This window comes from Phaenicophaeus curvirostris, chromosome 10, assembly GCF_032191515.1.
Source record: "Phaenicophaeus curvirostris isolate KB17595 chromosome 10, BPBGC_Pcur_1.0, whole genome shotgun sequence".
Lineage (NCBI taxonomy): Eukaryota > Metazoa > Chordata > Aves > Cuculiformes > Cuculidae > Phaenicophaeus > Phaenicophaeus curvirostris.
In genome coordinates, this window is record NC_091401.1 from 11,173,347 (window position 1) to 11,200,926 (window position 27,580).

Genomic DNA, 27,580 nt, shown 5'->3' on the forward strand with positions numbered 1-27,580 from the left:
CCGCTGCCCTGCTTCACCCCTCCTTCAGTGATGAATCTTGTCCCTGTATCCAATCCGAACCTTCCCTGTTGTGCTATCGCTCACTGCCTGGGAGAAGAGACCAACACTGATACTGCAAATACTGGCAAATGAACTTTCTAAGGCTCTTTTTAGAGTTTTTGAAAACAAACATCCTTTAATCAAGCCTGGGCAACACGAGGGAGTGATCTCCATCCAAATGCTGGTTCCAGAATATATTTCCCGCTTGCATGCATGTGTATAAAGTTTCCCAGAAATCTTACCCATATTCTATTACTTTCCAAGGACTGATTTTAATGTCATTATGAACTTCACAGGAGTCAGGTCTCTTCTTAATCTGGAGCTGGCTCCAGCTCTGCCTGACCCTGCATTTGAGATAGGGAAAGACTCCAAACAGAGGAGCTTACAGCAGAAGACACCTCTGTGCAGCACAGATCACACTGAACACAAGACGTTATCTCCAAAGAATAAACAGCGTCTAGAAAAATACTGTCTGAAAGAAAAGATGCTCTCAGAGGAACATGCTGTCTTTCAAAAAATACCGTTAATTAGTTGAAACTTTACTTCAGCTTAAATAAAAAATATTCCACTTCTTGTATCACACCCACCTTGCTACAATCACCTTTCAGGGAGCTGCAGAGCGTGATAAGGGGCCTCAGCCTCCTTTCCTCCAGACTAAACAACCCCAGTTCCCTCAGCCGCTCCTCATAAGACTTGTTCTCCAGCCACTTCCTCAGCCTTGTTGCCCTCCTCTGGACACGCTCCAGCAGCTCAATATCTTCCTTGTACTAAGAACATATCTGTTACTGGGATTTCATTTTCACTTGCAAGATACGCTCTGTTCCCTGAACTCCAGCTTTGTTTTCTCCTGTGCCGCACACAGGTCTGTAATGTCACAGGGAGCTCTGACCCGTTTGCATCTCCAGGGTTGTACAGCAACACCTCCAGCTTAAAAGGCATGATATAAAATGTATGGAAATACAGAAATGTGGGCCCTTCATCTTCTATTACCTTTCACTAAAAGGGCTCTGAGCAACCTGATCCGAGTTAAAGATGTTCTGAAGGTGGGCTGGACTAAAGGACCTGTAAAGGTCCCTTCCAACCTAAACCCTTCCATGATTCTAAAAGACAAAGGCACATACTTCTAACAGCCATGGTAAGAAAACATGCACTGCACCTGCCCTGAGAAGCCAATGGAGCCACATAACACACAGTAAACAAAGCTGCTGGTTGAGGTCCCTCCAGCACCATGCAATGCTCAGCACTCCTCCAGCTGTTACCCACCCAGAAAGGTGGTGGATCATCGGCCTGAAGTGGGGATATTTAGTCTGCCACAGTACCTGGGGACACCAGGCCAGCTTCCCACACCTGCATAATCCACCGATGTGCAGGGGATGGCAGCCTGCAGCAGGCTCTCGGCTGCTCACCTGGTAGTGTTGAGTTCTTCAGTTCATCACTACTCACAGTCAGATTGTTTAGATGAACCCTCAATAAATTTTCTTAAAATAACATTAAACACCAGTTTGGGTTGGTTTTTTGTTTGGTTTTTTTTTCCAGAGTTTTATTAAATACACTACATCGGTATCTTGCACTCCATAATTTTTTGATCACTCACAGACTGACCAGCTTAAAAACGTCTTTTATAGAAAAAAAATCTGCAAAATTAAAGCTAAAAAGAATACATATTACACAGCTCTGGACAATCTGCATGTTAGCAAAGAATTCCTTTTATTGTTTGATCTGAATGTGTGATTAAACAAGGAACGTACTCATGAAACAGGACATACTCTTTGAATATGACACACCTCAAACTATTCAGAGTAAAGGAAAACTAGTGCAATCATGTCTCATTGCATCTAACAACAGAACAATAAAAACCACTTTTTATTCATTTGTTTGATATTTTTCCTAAGCCCATTCCATTTCTTCTCTTCCCACCACAACAAAACATTCAGTGGTTATTCCTGTAGATCGTTGCCCTCACACTGTATAAAGCAAACTGCATAACATCTGACCCATATTTACACTGAAGCATGCAAAGAAAGATACTGCAAGTATTTGCAATACAAATCTATTAAATACATTACGACTGAACAGCAAGGTGTCCCTTTAACACTGCAGCTCTATAGCCTTTGTCTGTGGTGGAAGTTTCCAGTGTATGAATTATAAAACTGCATACAATTCAGAAAAAGAATTCTGCAAACTGTATTTTCAACTATTAAATCCTTCTGAGAGCCATGTCTAGCGCCGAAACCAAAGCCAGCTATTGAGTAGCCAGAAAGCTACAGTAATTGAATACATAATCATTTCCCTTTTAGCGCGCTCTTTGTTTTCTTCTTCCAGAAGTTGTAGACGGCGATTGAGTTTGATTATCTAAAAATAAATAAGAGCATTTAATACTTCATTAAAAGTTGCCAGACTTTCTAGAAGCTTCTGAATAGTCATGTAAAATTAGTATCTCACAGACATGGACTTTAAACACTTGATATATTTGCCTTCTATCTTCAGATCCTGCTGTTGCTAATAAGTAGGGCCAGAAAGAAAGGGACTCTCTCAATTCCCAGAGTGATACAGGATACATGAGGGCAAATGCAGCAGAGGTACAGACAGGTACACATCCTTTATCGATACCCATGCAGACAAAAAGAAAACCCGCCCCTCCATTTTACCACTACAGCTTTTTTCTTGATATTATCAACTACTCTGCTGTACATACCTGTCGTCTTAAGGAAGCAGCATCCACAACTGTCATGTCATCTGGTGTTCCCTCAAATGGAGTATCCACATTGGTAAGACCATACCTATCAAATGAGAGGTAACTTAGCTCTCTCATCCATGCAAATATTAGCAACTACCATATTTTATCAGCATTCTAGTTGATGCATTTTTTGGTGGTGATGGAGACAAGAATTATAGAACTTTCCGAAGCTTTTGCAGTGTTGCCTATTTCAACAGGTTCCTAACTGATAAAGCAAAAATACACATGAAGTGGGTAGGGAAAGAGGTAACTCTCTGCAGCGGATAAGTCTCCGTGGCAAGCCTCACAGGCTCCCTGTGGTGCCATGCAGAGTCCCTGCTGATGTTCAAGGCCTTTGCAGAGCTTGGCACGTGCCAGCAGGGCAGAACCAGCAGCATCTGCCAGACTGCTTGCTGTCAGGCACTTGGGGCTCCCCAGGTACAGTTGTCCCCATGGAGAGTTCACCTAGATGCAAGTTGGTAAGTGCTTGATTGAATCTGGGTTTACTACTCTCCACATTTAAATATTTTATTCTCCAATGCAAGCTAGTTAAATACAGTGCATTTATTATCAGCTGGGAAGTGGCAGAAAGTCTACACAAAGTATGTGTTTTGATCTTCCAAATGCTACCTCTTAACCAGATTTTTTTTCTGACAACTAATAGGTAAAAGCAGTTCCTGATGCTGCACCTACCACTGCATTTCTTGCTTCCTATCTTAAAACCTCCGTTTCCAATATCAGCTCCCCATGACTTGCATTCTCACTAGGAGATGTGAACAACTGCTGCAAACAGATTAGGAAATTGAACAAGATAACATCAATGCTACCAAATTCAAAACAAAAGACACCTGAAAGTATGTTCAGCATTTAATGACAGTTAATGGTCAACTAACACGAATGAGAGCAGACTTCCTGAAGCTTGCGGAACACACTTCAGTGTGGACACTATACTTTTGCACTGCACATTTCGTCATCCCTTTCAGCGAGCTTTCCTAAAGTGCCCTCAGCTCCTGCAGGATTTCCCTCTGCCAACAGACAATTTGTCACAAGTTTCCATGTTGCATTATTTGTTAATACATTGTTTCTAAGTAAGAATTACTGTTTCTAGATGAGAGTTATATTATTATGGACTTCGGTAACAATGAGATCCTTGAGCAACACTGTATAAAAGATAGGATGGTAATCATGTTTTGATCTGTGGCGTTTTTTTGTGTTGAAAGGAATACAGGGAGAAAGACACCTTTTCCAGATGAGATCAGGATAAAACTAGCTTTTAGTAAGGCAATAGTCAAGCAACTGTCTGTCAACAGAGCCATATCTGTTCTAAAAACACAATATGAGACAAAAAGAAGAGTTCTGGCAATGCCTTTTCTTAGAAATATAATTTCTCATTCACACTATTATTGCTTTTTTATTCTAAAGAGGCTACATTCACTAACATTCACTTAGCTATAATTTATGTTATCTATTACTTGCAGTTCTTTCAGTTTGGGCAATATGAAAAAAAAAATCCCTGAAACTGTTGTGGTTTTATTTCCTCAGTGCTGTGATCACATGGCTAACTCAGCAAAGTTATTTTAAAATAAACCAAAGTTAACTATAATACAATTCAAACATTTCTAGTGCTAAAAAAAAAAATGTCTGAAGCTTTGCACACACACAAAAATAAACCAAGTTTTCTTTACTACTGCAGGTCCTCTGGAAGCCAGGGGGTCTTTCAGTAGACTATTTTTTATTTGTAGCAGATGGTAAAATATTAAAGACTCCCTCAGCTCCACAGCATAGGTGTGCCTCACCGTGTCTTGGGAAAAGCAGAGAGGCTGATAATTCCAGTGAGCTGGACACACGGCCCTCCCAGATCACACACATTTAATATAATGTCATAGTAAGTCAGTGTATCCCCACTGTTCTATCACCTTCCAAAGCACTCCAGGTATTAAATCAAGAAGGTTACCTTGATTTCCTTGACCCCTTGAGATAAACTCTTGGACCATTATGAAAGCCAAACACCTGTATGCATCCAGCATCAACTTAAGCACAAATATAATCTCCATTCTGATGAAAGAATCAGAAGTGTAGCCGGAAATGGGAACAACAGATGTGGAAGGGACTAATTTTTCTGTCATCCTGACCATGAGATTACACATCAATTTTATATCCAGCTCCCATGAGATTCAAAATAATGGTGGTGAGAAGGCATCCAGCAACAATTAACAATCCCAGGCGTGTTCCTGACAATGCCTGGAAAAAATAACATGATGCAAGGCCAGGTTTTCTAGCAATAAAAATATGAAAGTCACTACTAAATATAATAGAAAATACTTGAAGTATGCTGCAAATGTAATTTAAGAGCCTTCCCTCACACATGATTGAGCCAGAATTCTGCAGCACGTTGCATCCATTACACTAGCAAGATCTCTGCAGGTTACTGGGATGTGTAAGGAATAAAGGGTAAGGAATAAAGGCCTCAAATATTTCAGGAGCTGAGAGAGAAAATAGAAATGAGCATTGTGTTTTGGAATAAGTGCACAAGAAACAGGAAAACAGACTTTTGGAATCTAAATTACTGGATCATGACTAACAAAATATATTTACCTGGAGTTGTCATGATGAGGGTTAGAGGAAGCAGTAGCAGCTGACCCGCCACGTAACACTGGCCTACGGCAGGTTTTTGCAGATAGAAAGATAGGCAGGAACAGGAAATGACAAACAGAGATAAGAGGTAAAACACACAGAACAAAGGAACATTAGAATACTACTACTTATATTGTATAATATCTATATATTTTGTTGCAAACTGCACTTTCGTATTTCCCTTATTAAAATGTAATCAACACTGAATGTTTATGCAGCTAAGGCATATGGGCAAAATTCTGATGATATAGCTTCCTTTATGGAAGACAAACGGTTGGAACAGGGATTTGGGCAGAGGTCATCAGCTTTATAAAAAAGATAAACAGGATGGGAAACTTCAGGTTTAAAAAAAAATTCCCCCCTCAAAAGCAAACCTCACCTAACAACTGGAGAAAAAAAAAAAAAAAAAAGGTGTATCTACACATAATCATTCTCTCCTTCCTCTAGGGAAAGGGAGGATTTGTCTTTTCTTTATTCATCTATGCTAAACGCAATTCACAAAACCTGGGCTGTTAGCCTAATGACCATACACAACCCAAAGAGAGGTAGATCCCTCCATGAAAAGCTTCATGTAGATGGTATGAGCATCCTTGTAAGTGTTGTTCTTTCTATTTCTTTTCCTTTCTCTGGAGAGAAAGAAACAATAGACCTTTTTAAGTTGCTGCAGTTATATATATACATTAACTTTGCAGTAAGAAAGTACTGCATCCCAGTTTACAGAAGACGTGAATACCAGCAGCACCTTCTGACAAAGCCAGTATTATGTCTTCTCAGTGCCTCTAGTCATGAGGCAATAGTGTTCCACATCCACAATGTGTAACAAAATATTCAAAAGCCTGAAATCTTTTCTTAATTTCTTCCCTGTGCCAACACCAGGTACTGGTACTGTACATTTAAGACACGTATATTCCAGGCTATAGAACTAAAGACAAAGAGACTCGAGGTATGAAGATCTTTAGAGCAGTACAAGTAGGAGGCAGAGGCTTGGTGCCGAGGTGGCTGGGAGAACACTGTGGCCTGGCCTGAAAACGAGCAAGAACCGTGCAAAAGTATCACCACCACTAGTTTTATTTATAAGGATCAGGATCTAGGAGACTTAGTAAACTCTGCTACCTGGTACAATTCTTACAGGGCCTGGGTCCTATGCTAATCAGCACCATTAAGTGCATATCACAATGTTTTTCTGTCTAGTGCACAAGATAAGCCAGCACGATGCATTTTACAAACCAAACTCACATTCTCAATATGTACAAATAGAAAATACTCTTACCTAATTGCATGAGGTATTGCAGAAAACTACTTATTTTTTAATCGAGAAATAATTCAACTAGTCTAAAGTCTTGTCTGACTGATACTAGAACTAAATGCTCTGAGAAAGCAGAAGAATTTCAGCAAACAGCAGCTACAGGACAAGCTGCAGAATTTCTCTGCAAACATAAGTCGCCTGTAATTAATAGGCAGATCTGCGAATGCCAGCTTGTCAGTATCCAGCAGGCATTTCCCACACCATCTGACACAGGACAGTAACATTTGGATTCTGTGCAATGAGAGTGATAGGTCTTAAATGCTCTCTAAACTCATGGCCTCTGCCGTACTTAGTGGCAAAGTTTTACAGCTGTTGTAGAACTAATCAATACTAACTGATCCACACTGCCCTTCCCAAGGAAAGCCACAGGCTTGGAAGTAGCGGACAGCTACAGCAAGGAGTAAAACCAAAACAACTCTGGGATCTGTACAAATCAAGAACTTAATCTAAAGAAAAGGCTTTAATCCCATTTCCCAACATAGTCAGGCTGGTAAGAAGCTGCATGTGATTTCTTCTTTTTCTTTGCATTGTATTTCTTTACAGGTGGACCCCAAAGGATAGCCAGAATATTCTCCTGCCTCTCCCATACTTTTTACTTCCTAGATTTTAAATATATATATAATTCATCATATAGATCACAGTGGCCTCATAACTGGCATAACCTTAACCCAAAATCAGCAGCACATTTTTTTGGTAAATACAGAATGAACAAGTAAAATATAGTCAAGCTACTAAAACCACGGCCTTCTAAAAAAACTGCATAAGAGTACATTAAAACTTTGAATTTTCTGGCTGCTTCCATCAATTCCATCCTACACATTAACACACGATCAGAAGAAGCCATAACTCCAAGGCCATGCATACTCAACATTTAACTACTTCACTGCAAATACAGTGGCAGCCTGAACGATGAAGGGAATGCACGGTAATACAATTTAATAACAGTAGAAAAACAAGCAATAAGGCAATGACCAAATGAATCTGGTCTGGCTTCCTCAACTTCAAGCAGAACATGCACTGGAAATACCACAGTGATGATGCAATCATAAACACATGGCCTGGGAGCAGAACAACCAGGTGTGGACAATCTAGGTACCTGGGTCCAACTTCCATCATCTCTGTGCACGTGCAGAAGGGACTGAGTCCAGCACCTTCTCTTTGTTCAGCAGAGGCAGGGGCTATGCTCACCTTTTACTGTCCTTTAAAACACCTCTGGAAATCTCAGAAAAGCTGTAAGAATGGGCACTAGGACTCTACAGACATTCTGGGAGCAAACTGCATTAGAAGCTCAGCTTCTACACTACCAAAAGGATTTGTGCATTGAAGAACCAGTGACTGGATGAAGCCGCTCTCCCTGCTTGTCTCAGTGCTCTAAGTGGTTACTTCAACAAAGCAATATGCTGCTGTTTTCCCTGTTCCTTTGCATATGCAGCGCCATTTCATTTTCTTCTGAACTACATTACCCCAGTCCAAAGTAGTGTTGCCCTCTGTGATTGTCTTAACTCACATGTCATTTTATTTCTACCATGAAAACTATAATTAACTTGTTCAATATAAAAAGTGATCTTGTAACACCTCAGGATATGATTACATGGGTGACATATGGCAGTTAAGGACAATGACTTTTTAGAAAGAGCTATCCTGAAGCAAGGAAATAGTAATAAATTTCCATACTTTCTTCTCCTAAGTAAAAAGGTATCGACCCAAGAGATGAACAGTTCAGATTTCAGTATAACTCTACTTGGTTATGAAATTGCACTTTTTTATGGCATTTAGGACATTAATAAAATCTCCTTAAATGGAGATTGGGGTTTATTTTTTGTTCCCTAGAACATCAAAGATCAGTGGTATCACCAAGTACTGGCTCTGCAGTCATTTGACAGAAATTGAAACAGAAAAATGGTTAGAACTGGAAAACAAAACTGACCTATTGTCCTTGTCCAAGCTGAAGGAAATGCAAGAGTAAACAGACAGTGTAAACAGTGATCATTAAATTGTTGTCCATTTAAATAACCTATTCTGTGAGCAGTGCTAGCTAAACTAGGCAGAACTCAATATTGGCAGCAGCACAGCCAGCACTTACTGTCAGCACTTTTAGTAGATTGGAAAATAGTTTTGAAAAAAAAGGCAAGCCATGAAACAAGAGAAAAATACTTGCGGGAGTAACATACGGCCAAATCTTGTTAATTTTAAAAGATGTCTTCTAGTATTAAGCAATAAAATAGATGAGGTTTTGAGATAGGAAGCACATCACACAGAGAAAAAAGAACAGAGTGCAGATTTGTAGCAATTTAAAATGAATAATATTTTGCAACCATGCAAGTGAATCATCCAAATTTCACATTCCTACGCCAGCTGTAGAGTAAAGGGGGGACCTAAGCACCCAGGCACAAAGAATACACTTTCATTTTATTGAAAAGTTCATTATTTTGTCACCTACTTGTTCAGAGGTGACTGGAAATAGGTTTTCCATTTCTTCTAGAAAGATTAGTAAGAACACTTTAAAAATTGACCCCAACTGGGAAGAATAATTCAGCTTTTGAAGCATTCAGAACTGTGGAAATGTTCTGATAACTGAAGCAAGTTGGAACTGTATGCATGCCTATTTGTGTATTTTCCAGAATCCAAGAAAACATGGGCAAGAACATGCCTACTGGAAACCACGAATAAAACCTGTTGAATTCACTGCATACTGAAGGATGGACTAGAATTTCAGTCTATACTATAACAGGACTCCTGGCACAGCCTCCAGCAGTGCTGTTATTCACAGCGAGTAGAATTCTTCCTTATCTGGGAGCTTTAATTTTGTAAACTGAAACAAACTTCTACTTCCATCTAATTTTTAATATTGACAGGGAAAAAAAGGTATTACTGTCCAAATGTTGACAAGCATCTGTGTTTTAACAGGTACAGCCTGAAATTTCATAGGATTAAGTCAGGGTTAAGAATCCAACTCACAGAATTTCAGCTATGCAGATAATCTCTTTTAGGGGTTTTGTTTGGGTTTTTTTAAGTCTCAGGTTAAGAACATAAAGGCCAGAAAGACTGGAGCTCTCCACAGTTCAAGAATATTAATATAGGCATTTATATACTGCCAGGTCAGTGACATGGTGAGCTTCAGGAGGTGCCAATTTGGAAAGTGGCTGCAAACACAGACATTCACAATAAGATTGGCTTGAGAGTCCTGTTTTATTACCAAAACAACTAGAAAGCAAAATTTAACTTCACACTACGAAATATTAAGAGTGCTGCTGGGCTATTAGTAACCAGAAATAGACAGCAGTCCACAGAACTTCCTAGCACAGGCCAAGTGAAGGGCTGCAGGAGTAACATGCAGATCCCCCCTGCGTTCTTGACAATTCTTTCCTCGATTTTGACCTCTTGGCAAGCCCTAGAGATCCCAGATAGCTCTACACTAGAGACTATCTGTGTGAGATTTTCACCTGAACCTCTGTGCTAGCAGACTATCGGACACTGCTTTTGGGAAATTAACCTAGCCATTATCAGTCTTCAAAAATGTTTCTATAGTGTTAAACATGCCGTTCTTTTAGAGGTGCCGAATCACAACAGTCCAAGGAAACAACATGTGGGAAACGCTCCACTGAAGAGAATGGAAATGTAATACTACACAGTGATGGCCACAAGACTTGTTTTGGCTCATTATCTCTCAAAGCATCAGCTTATCCTAAAACCAGAGACAGCATTAACCAGAGGAGCAACCAGCTTCTCAGTATGCATTGCCCTTCCTGCTCTCAGCATCCAGCAAAGTGGTCACCATCAGTCATCTATCAACCAGGGACAAGTACTCCCAATGTAAACTGAAACAGCCTAAAGTCTTGACACATTATCAAAAGCAGTGCTGGCAATGGCTTGCATAAATACTCTACCCTGTTTCTACACATTTATTTTAATGCTTTATGACAACATCAACCCAATCTTATTGATTTGCACCATTGCTCACCAACAGAAAAGCAGAAAGCAAGGCTAAAAAATTTGTAGGCTTGAGGTTAAGTGTTAATTGAAGAAAACACTGACAATCTGGAAACAGCAAAAGCCCTTGCAGTCACAGATTGACACTTCTTTTATTTGGAAGGAAACCAAACCAATGTTATATTTGACCACAACAGAAGCATTTTGAAATGTGAATTTTGGACAATTAAATTGCTTATGAACAGTGAAAGCAAAGGAAAACAAAAGCAAATAATTTCACCTCATTATTTTGTAAACAGAAACCAAACTCCACTAAAAAGGAGAAAAGAAAAAAAAAAAGCAGATAAAAGCTGGCAGAATCAGTGACAACCAATCACCTGCGGTTTTCATCCAGCACATCCAAGACCTGCTGGTAAGCCCTACGAGTGGAAGACTGGATAAACGACAAAATGCCACGAGCAGAGTAAAGATTAGTTCCATCTTCAGGTAACATATTGGGAGGACAGACACGAGCCTGTTGCAGTGATGGTGTCACGCTGTTCATACAAGCACAGTAAATGGAAAGAGAAACACTACAGTCAGATTTTAAATAAAAAACCCGAAAACTTTTCAGATAGACCCCATTCCAAAAATGCTTATTGTGTGCTTTTGGCTTACCCTTCTCCCACCACTAAGAGAAAATGCTCCCAAATTCCAACAGCATAGGGATCACAAACTACACATACAGATTTTCTTCAGAAACAAGCACAAGTAATCACCCAAGGACACAGTTCTGATCTGTTGTATATGAGTTAATTTTAGAAAGTCCTTGTCCAGTTAAATTTGTACCTGTTGATGTCAATATTCAAGTCCTCACTGACATCAGTGAGAAAAGTGTTTTTACAAGCACTGGCATTTAAAAAAAAAAATCCTACCCCTCATCTCTTCAAAACCCAAGTCTTTTTCAATACAGTGAATCTCACACAGAGCCCCTTCAACAATTTCTCTTCAAGCTGTGACTACAGATCAAGATAGTATTTTGATTAGCATGTGAACAGAGACTAAAGGTAAGTGCAAGAAATTAAAAAGAAAGAACATAATTCATATCTCAGCGACAAGAAATCATGAGATCTGAGTTTGACTGTGATATAAAAATACCTAAAATACAGAGGCTTGAAATTTAAGCATGAACATTTGTATCATACAAGCCTCATGCCCATCAGACAGAAATTAGTTTTGATAAACTGCCTTTGATCTGCTCGTGTTTCTTTACATTTAACCTGAGTTCATCCACATTGTCCTTCAAACATCAAGATGGTTTTTTTAAAAAAAAAATCAAGAAATTTTAATTAGATGAGAGATGCTTCTTTCACAGTAATTTATGTTAACCTAATTCTAAATATGAACAGAAATGCGAAACAAATGAGTCACTGTACCCTTTAAATCTCAGGACAGCTTTTATTCCAAGATTAGCATCCACAATTCAACACATTTCCTTTGCTCATGCCACTTGTGCTTTGCTGTAACAGTTTTAGGAGTTAGAATGCCAATATTCCCGCTTTTGGCATTTTGAAGAAATTAAACACAGCATTAGTGGCCAAATGCTGGGAAGCTGATTTGGTATTTGGATCATCTCTAAATGGATCTTAATTCTATGGGTACTCTTATTTTGAGTAGAGATGCTCTGCAACTGGCTGGCACCAAGATCGCAAAACTGAGTGAGAAAGAAAATTCCATTGAAAAGACAGATTCAGATCATGTTCCATGGATTCCACTTCATCCACAGAACAGCTGAGCCATCCTGTGCTTCAGGGGACATGCAACAGCAGCTGAGGCTGGTGCTTGACTGGTACTGGGCATCACTACCTGAACTGCAAATATGTTTTCATGCTGCTGTAGAGTATATTTGGACAAGAGAAAGTAAAAAGGGGGAGGAGACATCAATAAATATCTACTTTGCTTCTGTCATCCTTCAAAATCCATCTTTCTTTCATATTTACTCATAGGATCATGGAATGGTTTGGGTTGGAAGGGACCTTAAAGTTCATCCAGTTCCAACCCCCAAGATGATTTATAATGACTTGTATTTTGCAATCAATGGAAGTTGTCACATCCACACATTTTACTCTTGAATTACATTGGAAATGCCAGTATTCACTAGGTAAATACCAAGAAGCAGGGGGAAGTATGGTAATACTGCCCCCGAAATGAATTTATCAGAATTTCTACTCCTCTGCAAATTTGCTGCCTTGTGGGAAATGAGAGGAGAGCTGAAGGCTTGAACTTTTATATTCAAAGTAATTTTTCCTGTTCATCACTTTAGATATTTACAGAATAGTCTGAATGACAGCTTAAAACCAGGTAACATATATAGAGTATTTAGATGTATTGAAGACTACAAGATATTGTGGAATTCCTGTTGTCCACAGTGGTGTCACCGTAAATACCACAATAATGTTAATGGCATACAAAGTCTTCTGCAGATATTGAAAAAATTCCCCAAAAGCTTTTTAACTAAAACTGCACAAAATTCTCTGTTGAAAAAGTTGTGTGCTGATTAAATGAAAAGTGTAGACAATAGAAAAATCAAGGCAGTCTTCGGAACTAGACAATTCCTAACCCTGTGGCCTAGTTCCTGGACTACTTCATGCTCATTGTTGTAAAGAAGGCTTGTAAGACAAGGCAGTTTCAAGGGATTTCATTCATTTGAAGATATTACTTAATTCTTACTTAGGAAAATATTTAGTTTCTTAAATGGTTTAATTAGTTAAGAGATTATTTCAATCTCCTTGCTTCTGGAGATGAGCTAAACTGTATAACTAAATGAAATAACTAAAATTTTTCTCCATAAAGGCTATTGCCAATTTAAAAATCCTTCTAAACTGCACAGTTTGAGAAAGAGACCATTCTGCCTGCAAGTGAAAATAACCCTCTGTTCTATAAAGGCTACAAGTGTCAGGCTTGCTGGCAGGGGGAGGCAGAAACAAGTAAGAAGCCAAATTTTTCTTCTATCCTTCTTTTGCAGGACTCAAAATGATTGCCCTGTAAAAAAGTAGTCATCCTTTGGACTACGTCAGAGGCCACAGAAAAGAAATACGAAGCAAGTGTCAGATACACAAATCTGTCAAGATGAAAAAAAGTCTCTATCATAAGGAAAATTCTATAACATTTAGTATGGCTACTTATCATTAGACATTGCGGCTATCCCCTTTCTCTCCTTTTGTAGTTAGGTCTCAGGCCTAGGTTTAATTTTGTTTCAAATTTCTGAAAAGAATTCTTATACACAGTTCTAGCCACTTGTTTTGGTGCTCCCTGCCTACAAACACCAGTCAATTCCAGAGTTTGGAATCAAAACAAGCTAGAAGGAATTGCAGAAGTTACTGTGGAAGAGCTGGGTAACATTCTACTATGTGCAGAGTTTTTAGCTTAGTGGTAATCTCCACTAAACCTTCTCCAAATATTTGTGATGTACAGATGGTTTACTTCAGATATTTCTCTGACTTAAGTTTCGGAAGTATCAAATGACAGGCAAATGGATTAAGTAACTAATCAAAGTTACTTTAAATTCAGCCACACAAACAGACTGTAATCTCATTAAAGACGTGCACACGATACCTTTTCCACCACAACTTGCATGAAGCACAGAATTTCTCAAACTGTGAAATTGAACCCTCTAGAGATGCGTTTTCCTAAGGGAAAGGGCTGGAGCAGAAAAGAAATTAAATGCTGTCCCCCGTCCCATGCACTCTTGGTGATTTGTTGACTTCCGATGCAGAACTGGAATCTTTGCATTCAACACTGGCTGGCAACAGCCAGCAAAAAGCTCTGTTTCTCCAGCTGTTTGAAACCAGCCAAAGAACAACAAAACAAACTAAAGCTATCCTGAAATTTAGTTTCTCTTTACAAATCAGTTCTAGGTTGAAGCTTTTCCTTCCCTTTTGTCGACAGTTCTTTTCCCCCCATGTTCTTTACACAGGGAAACAATTTGGCCAAGTTTGAGAAACCCTGAAGCAAAATTAGAAACCACACATTCAGTGTAGCAAAGGTTGTTTCAAATTTTATATTCTAAACTACAGATATTTAGTCAGAAAATTAGTATTGCAGAGCGCTATGGAATTAAAACACTCTTGATTTTCCTATATCAGGTAACATTTAGGCTTACGTGCAATCCTTAGTCGAAAGAGGTGACTGGAACCGTGGCATTTTATTTCTTGGAACAGTATCTGATCTCTGCCACCTTGAATAATAATTGCAATCTCTTAAGTAAGCATCCTTATAAATAGAAGGATTGTAATTTAGAGACTTGTAATGACTGCTATGTTGAAAGACAGTTATTTTACAGGCTGCTGCCTATGTGTTAATCTCAGGTTTGTTAAAAAGCATTTGAGAATTTCTGTCCTGAGTCAAGCCCAACTCCTGAAAAATCCTTGGAACTCTCTGCATGCAGCTGGATGACAAGAAGAGCAAAACAACAGAAAAGAAACAGCTATTTACACTATGTAGAGAACACTGTGACAGGGAGGCCAGCCAAGTCTTTTGCTCCAATCTGACAATCTATTCCAGAATTTTTAACTTCGTCACTTTGTAGGTCAAGCACTGGAATTCTGCACATTTTCTCCAAGAAGGACAACAGTGTCCTAGATCAAACCCTAATTATTATAGTCCTATTTAGAAAATAAAGGTTTAAAATAGCAGTACTCCATGTGCTTCTTCAATGGAGACTCATCAGGGTATCCAAGTAGACCATCACGGCTATCAGGAAATCAAATCAAAGAGGTATGAGAAACAAGCATTTTAAAAAAAGGGGTTTTTTGGACAAGAATTAAATACTTGAATTAAAATGTGGACTCTCTGATGTGAACCAGATTCAGGCAAGCACAGGAATATAGAGCTGATCTTTTTCAAGTTAGAGCACCATAGCATTAGTTACAGCAGAAGGAAACTAGGTAGACATGATATGAACTTAAAGGTCAACCCAGTTTTGATGAAATCATTACAGCAATCGGAATAAAGATTATTTTTTTCAGCCAACAATACTGGAAATAAGAACGTCAGAGGCAGCTGATTTCTGGCGGTTTTCTACCACTGGAAAGGAAGTAAAAGACGTACAATTACAGTTTCTGTAGTGCAAACAATATATTTATGGTAGAATCCAGCTACATAATCCAGCTTCCTATTTGATAGGAATGGTTGGACTCGATGATCCGGAGGGTCTCTTCCAACCTGGTTATTCTATGATTCTATGATTCTATAAATGGCCTAATTTATCAACAAGGAAGCTAAATTTGTCAGACATGCATCACATTTACCATGAACCTCTAACAGAAATAGTAGCCTATGAGCTCAGTGATACACAGTACCATCTGAGGTAGCATAATTTACATGAAGGTTTGTTTCCTGTATTGCCTATCCTGAGCTATATAGTAACACTTCCACATGGACAGCTTCTCTACATAGAGAACAGAATGCCACATTATCAATTTTGTTTGTAGGATTGGTTTTATTTACATGAAACCTGCATTTTGTTTTCTGTGGCAGTATATAGTACATGTCCTGTGGCCCTAAACTGTGAAGCAAGAAGAGCAGAGGTACCTTTTTCACCAAGTACAAAAGAATTGGCTTTCATGCATTTGTGTGAACCACTGAAGTTCCACCTCAAACAGAGTGTTTTTGTAATCTGAATTCCCCAGAACATTCTCCTGAGAGTTGGCCAGGTACGCAGTCACATTCTCCACTTGGAGACTGACAAATTCTGGATGAGGGTGATATGCCAGACTCAGCATCACTGAGACTGCCACAGCATGTTCAGAGTGGTTTCTTTTTCTGAATCACGTTGAGTCTAAAGAAGCAATGATGACAGAAGAAGAAACAGCTTCTACGAACTTCGGTGGTTTCAAAGCAGACGATCTACAATTTGGGCACAGCACAACTTCTGTCATAAAAAACCAAGTACTTGAGGGGACAAGAGATAAACAAAGTTCTTCTAAAATAATGTTATCTGCAGGTCAGCAAGCGTGGAATGCTGTGGTGAAGAAAGATTGCATCTTTCAGATGGGCAGAAGAGAGTGCATTTCCAGCACGCTCAATAATAGTGAGCTGTTGCTTTCCATACAAACAAAAGAGAAGAGATTCTGGATCAATCTAAAGTTTATAGTATTTTCCTACAAGATACTCACAATGGAAACAGCTTGGCACTGGAAATCTGATTTATTTGACAGATATTATGTGGGCACTAGCATGAGCATCAGAGGAAAATTATTCTCCAGATGAGTTTTACAAATTTCAGATTTTCATATTCAAGAAGTCCAAACATACATGAGAAATCTGACAGCAACTGGGTACACCCAGTGAGAGCTGATCTTGCCAGTTTCTCAGACTGCTGGCTGAGCAGACAGAGCCATGACTTTCAGAAGACTAAACTAACCTGGGGAGCAAGTATAAAGTGATTTCAAGGTATCGCAAGAATTCATATACCATCTGGTTTTCCTTTAAGTATGGCAACGATGTCCTTCAAGAGTGGCAAAGCAGAGCTGGTAATATCAAAGGGGAAATTTTTTCACAAGCAGCTTCCATCACATGAAGACTATCTAGTCCGGCATGCATCACGTGCAAATTATCAGACAGGCACGCGAAGGCCATTCCTGCCGTGAAATTCTAGTATGCCCAGTCCAGGAGGACATACCTGGATGACCAATACCACAGGAAACTGGGCACTTAGTGGGCTGCTAGAACACCTGAAGTCTGAGCTGATTAGGTGCTGAAGGATGTGAATCTGGTTTTGTCAGCTCAGTGAATATTTATGACTCAGCAGACTTGAGTACCTAGACATGCAATCTGCAAGCTTGTATGAACCAAAAGTCTGATTAAGTAAGAAGAGGAAGATACACAACAATATTTCTGTGATGATCTGGAGGAAGAGAAGAATAATTATAATATGTCTGGAACGTGCATCAGTACATCACCAGTTGCAGATAAACAGGTAACAGATATACAGGACAGGTAGGACCCCTGCTGTAAACAGATGAATCCAGACATTTCTAGGACATAATTCATTTGATCTATTTTAGACTAAAAATAGGCAGACACTAAGTAGGTCATGCACTTATTTCCCTCTAGTTATTGAAAATTGAGTTTATGGTGATTTAGCAACAGCGTTATACAGTACACATTGGGACAGATGAATCCCATCTTTTAGGTCTTAAATCTAAGATCCTTTCAACAAGGGAAAGTGTTCTTTATGGTAGCTGTATTAGGAATCTTTTATATAGATGATTATAGCGTTATGCTGCAAAAACAGTTACTGTCAGGTGGAAAAATGCTGTCACTCAGAATAAACTGTTACTACTCAAAGACTATCATATCTAATGAAAATATACAGGCCTCTATGCCTTCAGAAAGTACTGTAAGAATTGCTACCTCAGATGGTATCAATAAATGAAGTTTCCAACTCTAAACGCTACTCGACATTTTGATCTCTAAAGATTAAAATACACAGATTCCAATAACATTGCATACATTGACACCATCAAAAAATTACTTATTCTAATATTTATGAAGAAGCACACATATTCCTTTTTCTATAAATGAAAACCATTATAATATCCACAGTGAAAGAACTAGGAACATTTTGATGAGTTCTGAGACTGAGAAATCTCTTGAAACAACAGTTCGCAATAACTGGTAAAATCAACTGTGAGCCCACAAATGCTCCCACCCATCCACTGCAAGAAAATACTTCATGAATTAGTCACTTTATTAAACAGAAAGCATAGAAATTAAGAAAAATGCTGGCCTTATAATATTTAAAACTATGCAGTTGCCACAACATACAAAATACTAGTTGGAAAAAAATGAAAGACGAGATATGGAACAAAGGAAATCTGTAACAAAGCTGCAGTTGTGTCCCTGCGCCCCGTTACTCTACTCACATGGAATCATTTCGTGCCAGCTGGCCATTCTGTCGAGTGGCATTTTCACTCAGGGAACGTTCTCTTTTCAGTCTTCCCACTGAACGGACCTGCATAAGAGAGGAGATAGAGGGAGATAAAACAAAGAATTCCAGGAGATGCTTAATAACTTGCCCTGGACATTTGTAAGTTTGATCTGCCCTCAGATACAAAGGCATTTTTGCATGGGTTTCATGATGATTAGCAGAAAACAACTGATGACAGGATCTGATGCTGGCACCCATGAAATCAAGGTCCAAACTTACTGTGAACCTGCCGTTATCTGTCCACGTGACCTGATACGAAAAGTATAAACAGAATTCTGAATATGTAAGAAAGCAATGTTATTTTTAATATTACTTCCTTCCACCAGACATAAATATAATTCTACTGTATTTTATAAGTCTATAGAATATGCAGCTTCATAAACATTTTTCAGTTCAAGATGTCAATCACACATCACAATTATACATCATCCATCTGGATGCCAGTGTTATACTACTATTTGAAGTTGTTTTGCAGAGTTTTGTTAATACTCACTGATTTTATGCAATGTCATCTCACTGTGAATTCCAAAAGTTGACTGTACACATTAAAAGACTTTTAGTTCTTTTTCTGATATCTTGTAAATTAAAAAATACCTTGCAGCTTTCTCATTAATCAGAAGAATTTTTCTGTTAAAAGTACTTCGAGAAGTTCTAATTATGACTTCATTTTTGCAAGTACTGGTAAGTTTACTCAGCATGGCAACTACCAGCAACCTGCCAGTTAAACACAGAACTACAGAGTCACACTTAGAACTACCACAGTGCTAATAAAATATTTGAATATTTGAATATCAGTTTTCCCAACTGATGTTAGCACCAAATAGATCTGCTCCACAGTAGAGAAATCATTGGTCGTTTCACTTCCTTCAGTTAAACGCTTCTGAACTAAGGAAAAAGCAAAATAAGTACTAGCCTCTTCATTTTGAGGTGTCGGCTGTACAGGTTTTTCTAGGTCCAAAAAATCTAGCGGTCGATCACTAAGAGAAATAACACGGGGAGGAGTTTTCAATGCCAGTGGTTTGAATGGCGTAGATGGAAGAAGGTCAAGATCTGGTGGTCTGGACAATGGAATGTCTTCACTATTACCTGTAAGAACAACAACTGTCAATAAAAAGCAAACTGTTCCGAGGTCTGAGGACTAATGACAAAATTCAAAAGACATGATAGCAGTTATTTCCCCTGACTATGCCAAATCCTAAAGTATACCCTTCTTTAACAGGGCTTGTATGTTAAAAACTATGGTTAAGGCTCTCATAAAGACCACATTAACTGTCACTTTCTTGAACAGCTTCTTCAAGAGCAATGATCCTGTGTAATTGAGCAACATCAACTGTTATTACAAGTGAGGGCACTTCTAATCCCAAGACATAGCTCTATTAAAGGTGTATTTATGTAGAAATATGGTGACTGGGGATATGAAGATGTTGCTCTTTCAAAGCATAAAATATACACGTCATACATTTTGCAAACTGTAATGCCTTCACCAGTACCAAGTTTGTCTTTGTAAAGCCCATGACCATGAATACTAAAGAAGTATATTGATACAGTCCATTCCGTAGCAGACAGATGTTTAACAATCAGCATCCTGATTTAATCAAACACGTTTTGGATGGTTAATACATAGTATATCTCTCAAACTCATTATAGTTACTGTAACTTGTAGTTATTAAGAAAAATCAGGTACAAATCAATAAATATTATTTGTTTTTCCTCTCCAGAAATGGTTTAGTAAAATGAAAAGTCAGCAATTATATATTCTGTTAACTGTCTTCACAACAAGCTACACCAAAACTACCCATGAAACATTTTCAGAGTTTAAGACACTTCCCAAGTCAAAGTTGACGAGCAATAACTGTTTGAAACCCAGAAAGCATTTCACAGGTTTTTCTTTTAAAAATATATCAGTACATACTTTTTTGTCCATCGAGAAACATGGGGAACCAATTTAAATCTTGACCTCTTTTTCTTTTACTGTGATGCAGACATACCTGCCACTACAATCCGCTCTGGAACCTGCATGGTTACACTGGCATTTGGAAATCCTTCTTGGTCGCCCTTCTCAAGGTCAACATTTTGAGGAGCTACTTTGAGTTTTTCTGGGACCCTCATGCGCTGACTGATTCCTTCGGTGTATTCCATTTCATAATGAAGGCGATTGATTTCTGCCATCTCGGCAGCTGGAGATGGGAATGTGGCCCCACTCATTCTGGCAAAAGAAAACCAAAGCTATCATAGCAACACAGGAAACCAGCAGAACGTGTGTGAAGGAAACTCTTTGTTCTGATTACTAGCCAAGTAGCAGATAATCCTAACTGAACAGACAAGCTGGAGAAGTGGGCCTGTGTGACCCTCATGAGGTTTGATAAGACCAAGTGCAAGGTCCTACATCTGGGGCAGGGCAACCCATGGCTTCAATACAGGATGGGGAGCAACATGATTGAGAGCAGCCCTGCAGAGAAGGACTTGGAGGTGCTGATTGAGGAGAAGCTTGACATAAGCCGGCAATGTGTGCTCACAGCCCCAAAGGCCAACGGTATCCTGCGCTGCATCAAAAGAAGCGTGGCCAGCAGGGTAAGGATTCTGCCCCTCTACTCTGCTCTCATAGAACTCCACCTGTAGTCCTGTGCCCAGTTCTGGAATCCTCAGCGTAAGAAGGATATGAAACTGTTGGAACTGTTGGAAAGGGGCCACAAAGATGATCCGAGAGCTGGAGCAACTCCCATACAAGGACGGGCTGAGAGAACTGGGGTTGTTCAGCTTGGAGAAGAGAAGGCTCTGGGGAGCCAGGTCGAAGACAAAGGCCAAGATAAGGGTTTTTTTGAGGTTAGGTAAATCCTAGAGCTGCACTTTGAGGTGCCCTAGAAAGGGGCTGTTAACGGAAACTGAGGCTGGAAAGAGATGGCCAAGAGAAGTTGTTCATCTGGGTAGAGGCCAGTGGACCATGTTGATGGCTCAAAGAGAGATTATGGTTATGGGCTTAGTTGTGAGAGAGGCACCCCAGAGCTGCGTCAGACTCGGATTGGAAAGGGTCTCCCAGAGAAAGATGTGAACTGCAATGACTACTTAGTTAAGAGAAATTTTTCATCCAGGCAATGGCTAAGGGGCCTGGTCAGCAGGTCAGGCCGAGATAACTGTTGTTTTTAGGGTTAGAATTGAAAGAAATCTGTATTTCTATATAGAGATGCACACATGCTACATAAATAAAGTTATCCTGGCAAATCCACCGACGGGAAGCATGGCTCACTCCAGTAAGTAACCTTTTAGTAGTATCGCTTGAAGTAGTTCTCCAAACAAAGTGATCCATCCTGGCAAAAAGCCAGGCTTCTCCACTACAATTACAAGTACATTCTTTTACTATTTTTGGCAGCAAGGCTATGTCTGTCGCTGTCCCAGTGCTTGCAGAAGCTTAACACGCAAGATGTTGTGAAGAAAATGCCCCAGTGCAAACCATCAATGCAGGTGTCGAGACGGACCACAAGCCATTCCTCCCACCATCACACAGCAGCAATGCTTCCCATATTTATCAACAGAACTTCAAACTAACAGTGACCTTTAGAAGAAGCACGCAGAAGTGTCTGGCCTCTTTAACGCTATATTAAATGCACACATTTAGTACATTTAAGATGTGATCCACCTGGCAATCCATCCTGGGATCCTCAGTGTTGTCTTCAGGACTTCCTACCACCAAAGATCAAATGAAAGAATCTTATTCATCTCAAAGTCTCGACGCAGCACAGTAGAAGTGAGGGCCAGGAAGAAGGCAAGAATGTGACTGTTCTACATAAGTTTAAAAAACCCAGTTATAAAGGAAATACCCCAGGTGATGCAGATTTAATCCAGCTGTATTAACACATACTGTTTGTATGCATCAAGCCAAAGGAACTGGAACAACCTGTTTAATTAGAAAGAACCGCTTTTGAGGAGTTCAGGACGTGCTCAAGTAGCTTGGCCACTTGAAAACTCTCTGGAGTTTCACTTCCGCTTTTTTTTCAGTCCCTGCACTTTGGTTTGCCCCTCTTGCAAGACATGGGTTAGTGATGTGAACAAAGTACACTGTCCTCTAAGACTCCACTTTCCAAAAGGCGCTTTTCATTTCAAAACATGGTCTATGATCAGCACAGCATTTCCAGATCAACAGGAGTAAAAATCATAATGTCAATAAAGAGACTGAGTTTTAAGAAGAGCCCAGAATATCTACTGGCAGCAGCTTACAGAATAGTTATTGCTCACAAGACCTGACAAAAGGTGGTTTGCTGCTTGTTCACTTTCCCACTTTGCAGTAACGTACAGCTCTAATTTTTGCCATCTAGTATTGCTACACCACAGGGGCATTTACACCATGGCCTCCTTATAGTTCGGTGCTGCTTTGTTACACAGGTTAGCATCACAACTGCTTTGCAGCTGTGTGGCAAAACACACATAGAAAATGATTGCATTAGAATAGCTGCTTCATAAACTATTTATAACCTAAATATCACTTGGTGCGTGTAGCTGTGCTTGCCAAGGACCTATAGATACAATACCTCCTACTTCTTCCTACTCTTGCTGACTTCTCATCTACTTGGCATCACTGAGAACTGTATTTTCTGTGAAGGTGATTTCAATTCCTACCCCGTTTTACAAGAGAACAGCAAAACAAGAAACAGTACGATTCAGCAACAGAAAACTTAAAATGGAGCTTCTTAACAAAACTGTCAACTACCTAAAGAGAACAGAAATCAAAGTTGTGCTTTCTGTAGTAAAAAAAGCATATTACAGAAAACGTTAACAATAAACCAGGGAGAAGGAGAATTTTAAAATTTGTATTTATAGAACTAAGTAGCTCAAAAGAGGAATGAGAAGATAAATCTGAGAACGCTGAGACAATAAAAATACAATCACAAATACAGGATAAATATAAAGGACAGAGAGCAGCTCAAGAACAAACAAGCATCAGTGGCACATAACCAAAGAGAGGAAGGAAAGAGAAAATCTAGAGTGGGATAAGGAAACAGAAAGCAAGGAAAGTCACATAAGGTGAATGAGACGCATTCAGAAAGACCCAGGGGTATCTCCTTCTCCTAAACAGGAAAGGCAACAGAAGAGAAGGGGATGAAGCGATGCACACGCATCTGAAGGGTAACGTTTTGCCGGCATCCCAGCAATTATCAGGCACTGGCCATACCTGTGCTGCAGCCAGGAGTGTTACACACAGCTCTCCGTTGCTTCAAGGCCCGAGAAGATGAGCACGGGAACAGCCCAGCAGTGCCAGCACAGAGACCTGCACAGGTTTGACAGCTCACACCAAACTCACTGTAGCTACCTTACTGTTTGTCCCCAACGTGGCCCCGTTACTGCTCGCGCACCCACAGGCGACACGGAGCTCCTCCGGCTGGCACCTGGAGAGCCTCCACCAGCAAAAAGGGAAGGGAAGGACTAAAAGCGAAGCTAAGGAAATGCACCGCGGGACCCAAAGGCCTCAGTCAGGGGACGCTAAAACCTGTCAGAACACGGATCCCAGAGGCTACAAAGTGACAAAGCACTAAAGGAACAGTTAGAGGGAAAGGAGGACCAGGTGAGGGCAAGTCGGGAAGCTGCTCTGCGCGGCAGTTAACGGGGGGTGACCTCCCAAAGCACAGGGGTGACAAGAAAGAGCTGCGGGGCACGAACCAGGGTGCTGTGTCCCCTCAGGTTTGTTTCACGCCAGCGATGTAACAGAAAATACCTTCTATCTAATAGGAAGACCAGGGAGATTGGGAGATGGAGGGGAGCCCCGGGGCAAGAGGGGGGAAAGGGAGATTGGGAGGGAAGCCCTGGAAAAAGGGGGAGACTGGGGGGGGGAACAGGAGGGTAGCCCTGGGGAAGGGGAGAACGGGGGGGCGGGGAAACGGGAAATGGGGGGGACCGGGGGATCGGGGAAGGCGGGGAGGACGGGAGGGGAAAGGAGGAGGGGACCGGGAGGGGGAAACCGGGGAAAAGAGGAGGGAAGACCGGGAGGAGAGCCCCGGGGGAAGAGGGGGGCACCGGGAGGGGAGCCTCGGGGGAAAGGAAAGGAGGGGAGCCCCAGGGAAGGAGAAGCACCGGGAGGGGAGCCCCAGGAAAGGGGTGGGGGGAAAGGAGAGGAGGGGAGCCCCGGGGGAAGGGGGGACTCGAGAGCCAGAGCGGAGCCGCGACAGCCCCGGGCGGAGGCGCGGGCGGGCGGAGCCCCGGTGCAGGCAGCAGCCGCAGGCCCCGCGGCCCGTACTCACCCCGAGCGGCCGCGACGGCTCCTCCCGGGGTTGCTGGTGCCCGTTAAAGCACGCGAGGCGCCCCGCGCCCCGGCTGAAACGCAGCAACCGGGCCGCTTGTCCCCATCGGGCTCCCGTAGCGGGCGGCCGGGGGTGGGGGGGTGAGAACAGCGGCCGCGCAGCACGTGACCGACGAGAGGGCGGAAGCGGCGCCCGGCCGCGCCTCACGCGCGGGGCAGGGCCGCGGGGCGGCCATGTTGGGTGAGGGCAGGGGAGGTCACGCCACTGGGGGGGGCGGAGAGGAGCTGCTGCTACAGGGGAGAGTACTTCGATTTAACCTAAAGGAAGGTTTTCATCCAAGTAACTATTTTTTGAACTTCAGGCAGAATGTCCCTCTGAGAGGAAGCCTTTTTTAATAGCATGTTTTTTTATAGGATGCTTTTTTTTTTCTATTTAAATACTGTTTTCCCAGACACTGTTATGATCCCAGAAATATTTACTATTACAAAAGGTGGAATATTTTATGGATTTAAGCTGGTTTTCATCCATATAACTATATTTTTTGAGCATTAGGCAGAATGTTGCTCTGAGGGCATAATTTTTTTTTATTATTTTGTTTCAAATAATGTTTGTTTCAAATAGTCCCAGACACTGTTACATTATTTGTTCTTTTGGAGATGACAACGTCGTGTTCAGCGTGATCGGCGCTAAACAGAGGTCTCTTGTGCAATCACCTTGATACAAGAAGTTGTTATTATAGGAAGAAGTAGAATACGTTTGATTTAAGTTCAAGTAGGCTTAAGTTTCATTGAAATAGGGGTTTTTTTTGTGAAAGGACAGAATGTCCCTCTGAGAGCATCATTTTTTTATGGCTTTTTCTTTTTTAAATAGTGTTTTTCTGGACACTGTTGCACTCTTCGTTCTTTTAGAGATGATCCAGTTCTGGAATCTCCACCCTAAGAAGGATATGGAACTGTTGGAATGGGTGCAGAGGAGGCCACAAAGATGATCTGAGGGCTGGAGCACCTCTGCTATGAGGACAGGCTGAGAGAGTTGGGGTTGTTCAGCCTGGAGAAGAGAAGGCTCCAAGGAGACCTTAGAGCAGCTTCTAGTACTGAAAGGGGCTACTAGAAAGCTGGGGAGGGACTTTTTACAAGGGCATGGAGTGATAAGACAAGGGAAAATGGCTCTAAATTGGAAAGTGGAAGATTTAGATTGGACACTAGGAAGAAATTCTTCATGATGAGGGTGGTGAGACACTGGTATACCTTGCCCAGGCAAATTGTGGCTGCCCCATCCCTGGAGGTGTTTAACAGGCTGCCCAGGGAGGTGGTTGAGTCCCCTTCCCTGGAGGTGTTTAAAAGACGGGTGGATGAGGTGCTGAGGGGCATGATTTAGTGATTGATAGGAATGGTTAGACTCGATGATCCAGTGGGTCCTTTCCAACCTAGTGATTCTATGATTCTAAGACCAGGTTGGATGGGGCTTTGAGCAGCCTGGTCCAGTAGGATTAGAACAGAATGATCCTTAAGGTCCCTTCCAACCCAAACCATTCTGTGATCTGTGCTGAACAGATGTGTCTTCTGTAATCACCTTGATACAAAAAATAGTCCCTGTTGCAAAAAGTGGGATGTTTTTGATTTAAGCTAAAGCAGAGTTAAGTTTCATTGAAGTAACTCTAGTAACTTTTTTTGAAAGTTAGACAGAACGTCCCTCTGAAAGCAGGTTTTCTTTCAAGCAGTGTTTTTGCAGACGCTGTTCATTCTTTGAACATGGCAACGTCTTGTGTTCAGTATGATCTGTGCTGAGCAGACCTCTGCTGTAATCACCTGTTTGCAGTCTTTCCCCATCTCAAATGCAAGGTCAGACAGAGACCTAGTACTAAAGCTCCAAATTAGCAAGAGATTTGACTGTTGTGAAGTTCATAATAACATTAAAATTAGTCCTTGGAAAGTAACAGAATATGTGCAAGATTTCTGGGATAATTTATACATATGCATGTTAAGTGGGAAACACATTCTGTAACTAGTTCTTGTCTCATTGCACATCATTGATGGAGATCACTGCCTCATGTTGCCTAGGCCTGATTAAAGGATGCTTGCTTTCTAAAACTCTGAAGTGAGTCTTAGAGAGTTTATTTGCCAGCATTTTTGGTATCAGCTCAGATTGGACACCAGGAAAAATGTCCTTAACAAAAGGATTCTCAGGCACTGGAACGACTGCCCAGGAAGGTGGTGAAGCCCCCATCCCTGGAGGGACATAAAAGACAAGTCAATGAGGTGCTCAGGGATCTGATTTAGTAGTGGACGGGTGTGGCTGGACTCAATGATCTCAAAGGTCTTTTCCAACCAAACAACTCTATAGAAGGTCTACCACAAGTAACTTTCTTCAACAGTTTTCCAATCTCTGTTTTTACCCTTGATTTTCTTGTTCATTGATTTCAAAGGCCATCCTTAAGAATGCTGCATACGTCAGTTTGACGTTCACATACTTCTTTCTTATTTTCGCACTGACATCATTTGTCTGGGTACAGTCCTTCTGTCTTAGGAAACCCTACAAATTGTCCTCTTTTCCAGTTTTTATAGGTTTTGGCTTCTTTGGTGGCTGGTCTTTTCCCCTTCTTGAACCTGGAGGTACTGTTGTTCCCTAGGCAAGGCACAAGTGCTTGTCAGCTGGCTGCAAGAGCGGCTTCCTCCTTTGGAAGACAGCTCCAGCCTGAGCAGGGCAGTGGTGTCTCCTGCAAGGACACAGCCCCATCACAGTGGGCTCAGCAACAC

At 40.9% G+C, this 27,580-nt stretch overlaps 1 protein-coding gene across 9 annotated transcripts; it reads right to left on the reverse strand.

Annotated features, from left to right (window-relative positions):
* Window positions 1–1,723: 1,723 nt before the first annotated feature.
* On the reverse strand, window positions 1,724–24,967 carry MFF (mitochondrial fission factor). 9 transcript variants are annotated; one of them, XM_069864664.1, is made up of 10 exons: window positions 24,825–24,967; window positions 20,586–20,803; window positions 19,511–19,683; window positions 18,533–18,621; window positions 14,767–14,841; window positions 11,003–11,161; window positions 8,623–8,640; window positions 5,351–5,413; window positions 2,735–2,819; window positions 1,724–2,391 (listed from the first exon to the last, which is right to left on the reverse strand). In XM_069864664.1, exons 2-10 carry the CDS (start codon window positions 20,800–20,802, stop codon window positions 2,260–2,262), a joined length of 1,011 nt encoding a protein of 336 aa, XP_069720765.1. In that variant the 5' UTR covers window position 20,803; window positions 24,825–24,967; the 3' UTR covers window positions 1,724–2,259. The 9 variants fall into 9 exon arrangements, with proteins under 9 accessions (XP_069720765.1, XP_069720768.1, XP_069720766.1 ...); XM_069864667.1 differs by lacking the exon at window positions 14,767–14,841 and having other exon boundaries at window positions 24,825–24,966; XM_069864665.1 differs by lacking the exon at window positions 8,623–8,640 and having other exon boundaries at window positions 24,825–24,966.
* Window positions 24,968–27,580: the final 2,613 nt, after the last annotated feature.

Bases quoted from the DNA above. Each gene is read 5' to 3' on its own strand.
- MFF (XM_069864664.1), bottom strand. From the start codon at position 20,802: ATGAGTGGGGCCACATTCCCATCTCCAGCTGCCGAGATGGCAGAAATC. The intron at 19,684-20,585 runs GTATGTCTGCAT...TTGTTCTTACAG, and splicing joins AGAGCGGATTGTAGTGGCAG to GTAATAGTGAAGACATTCCA. The intron at 18,622-19,510 runs GCTAGTACTTAT...TCTCTTATGCAG, and splicing joins CGACACCTCAAAATGAAGAG to GTCCGTTCAGTGGGAAGACT.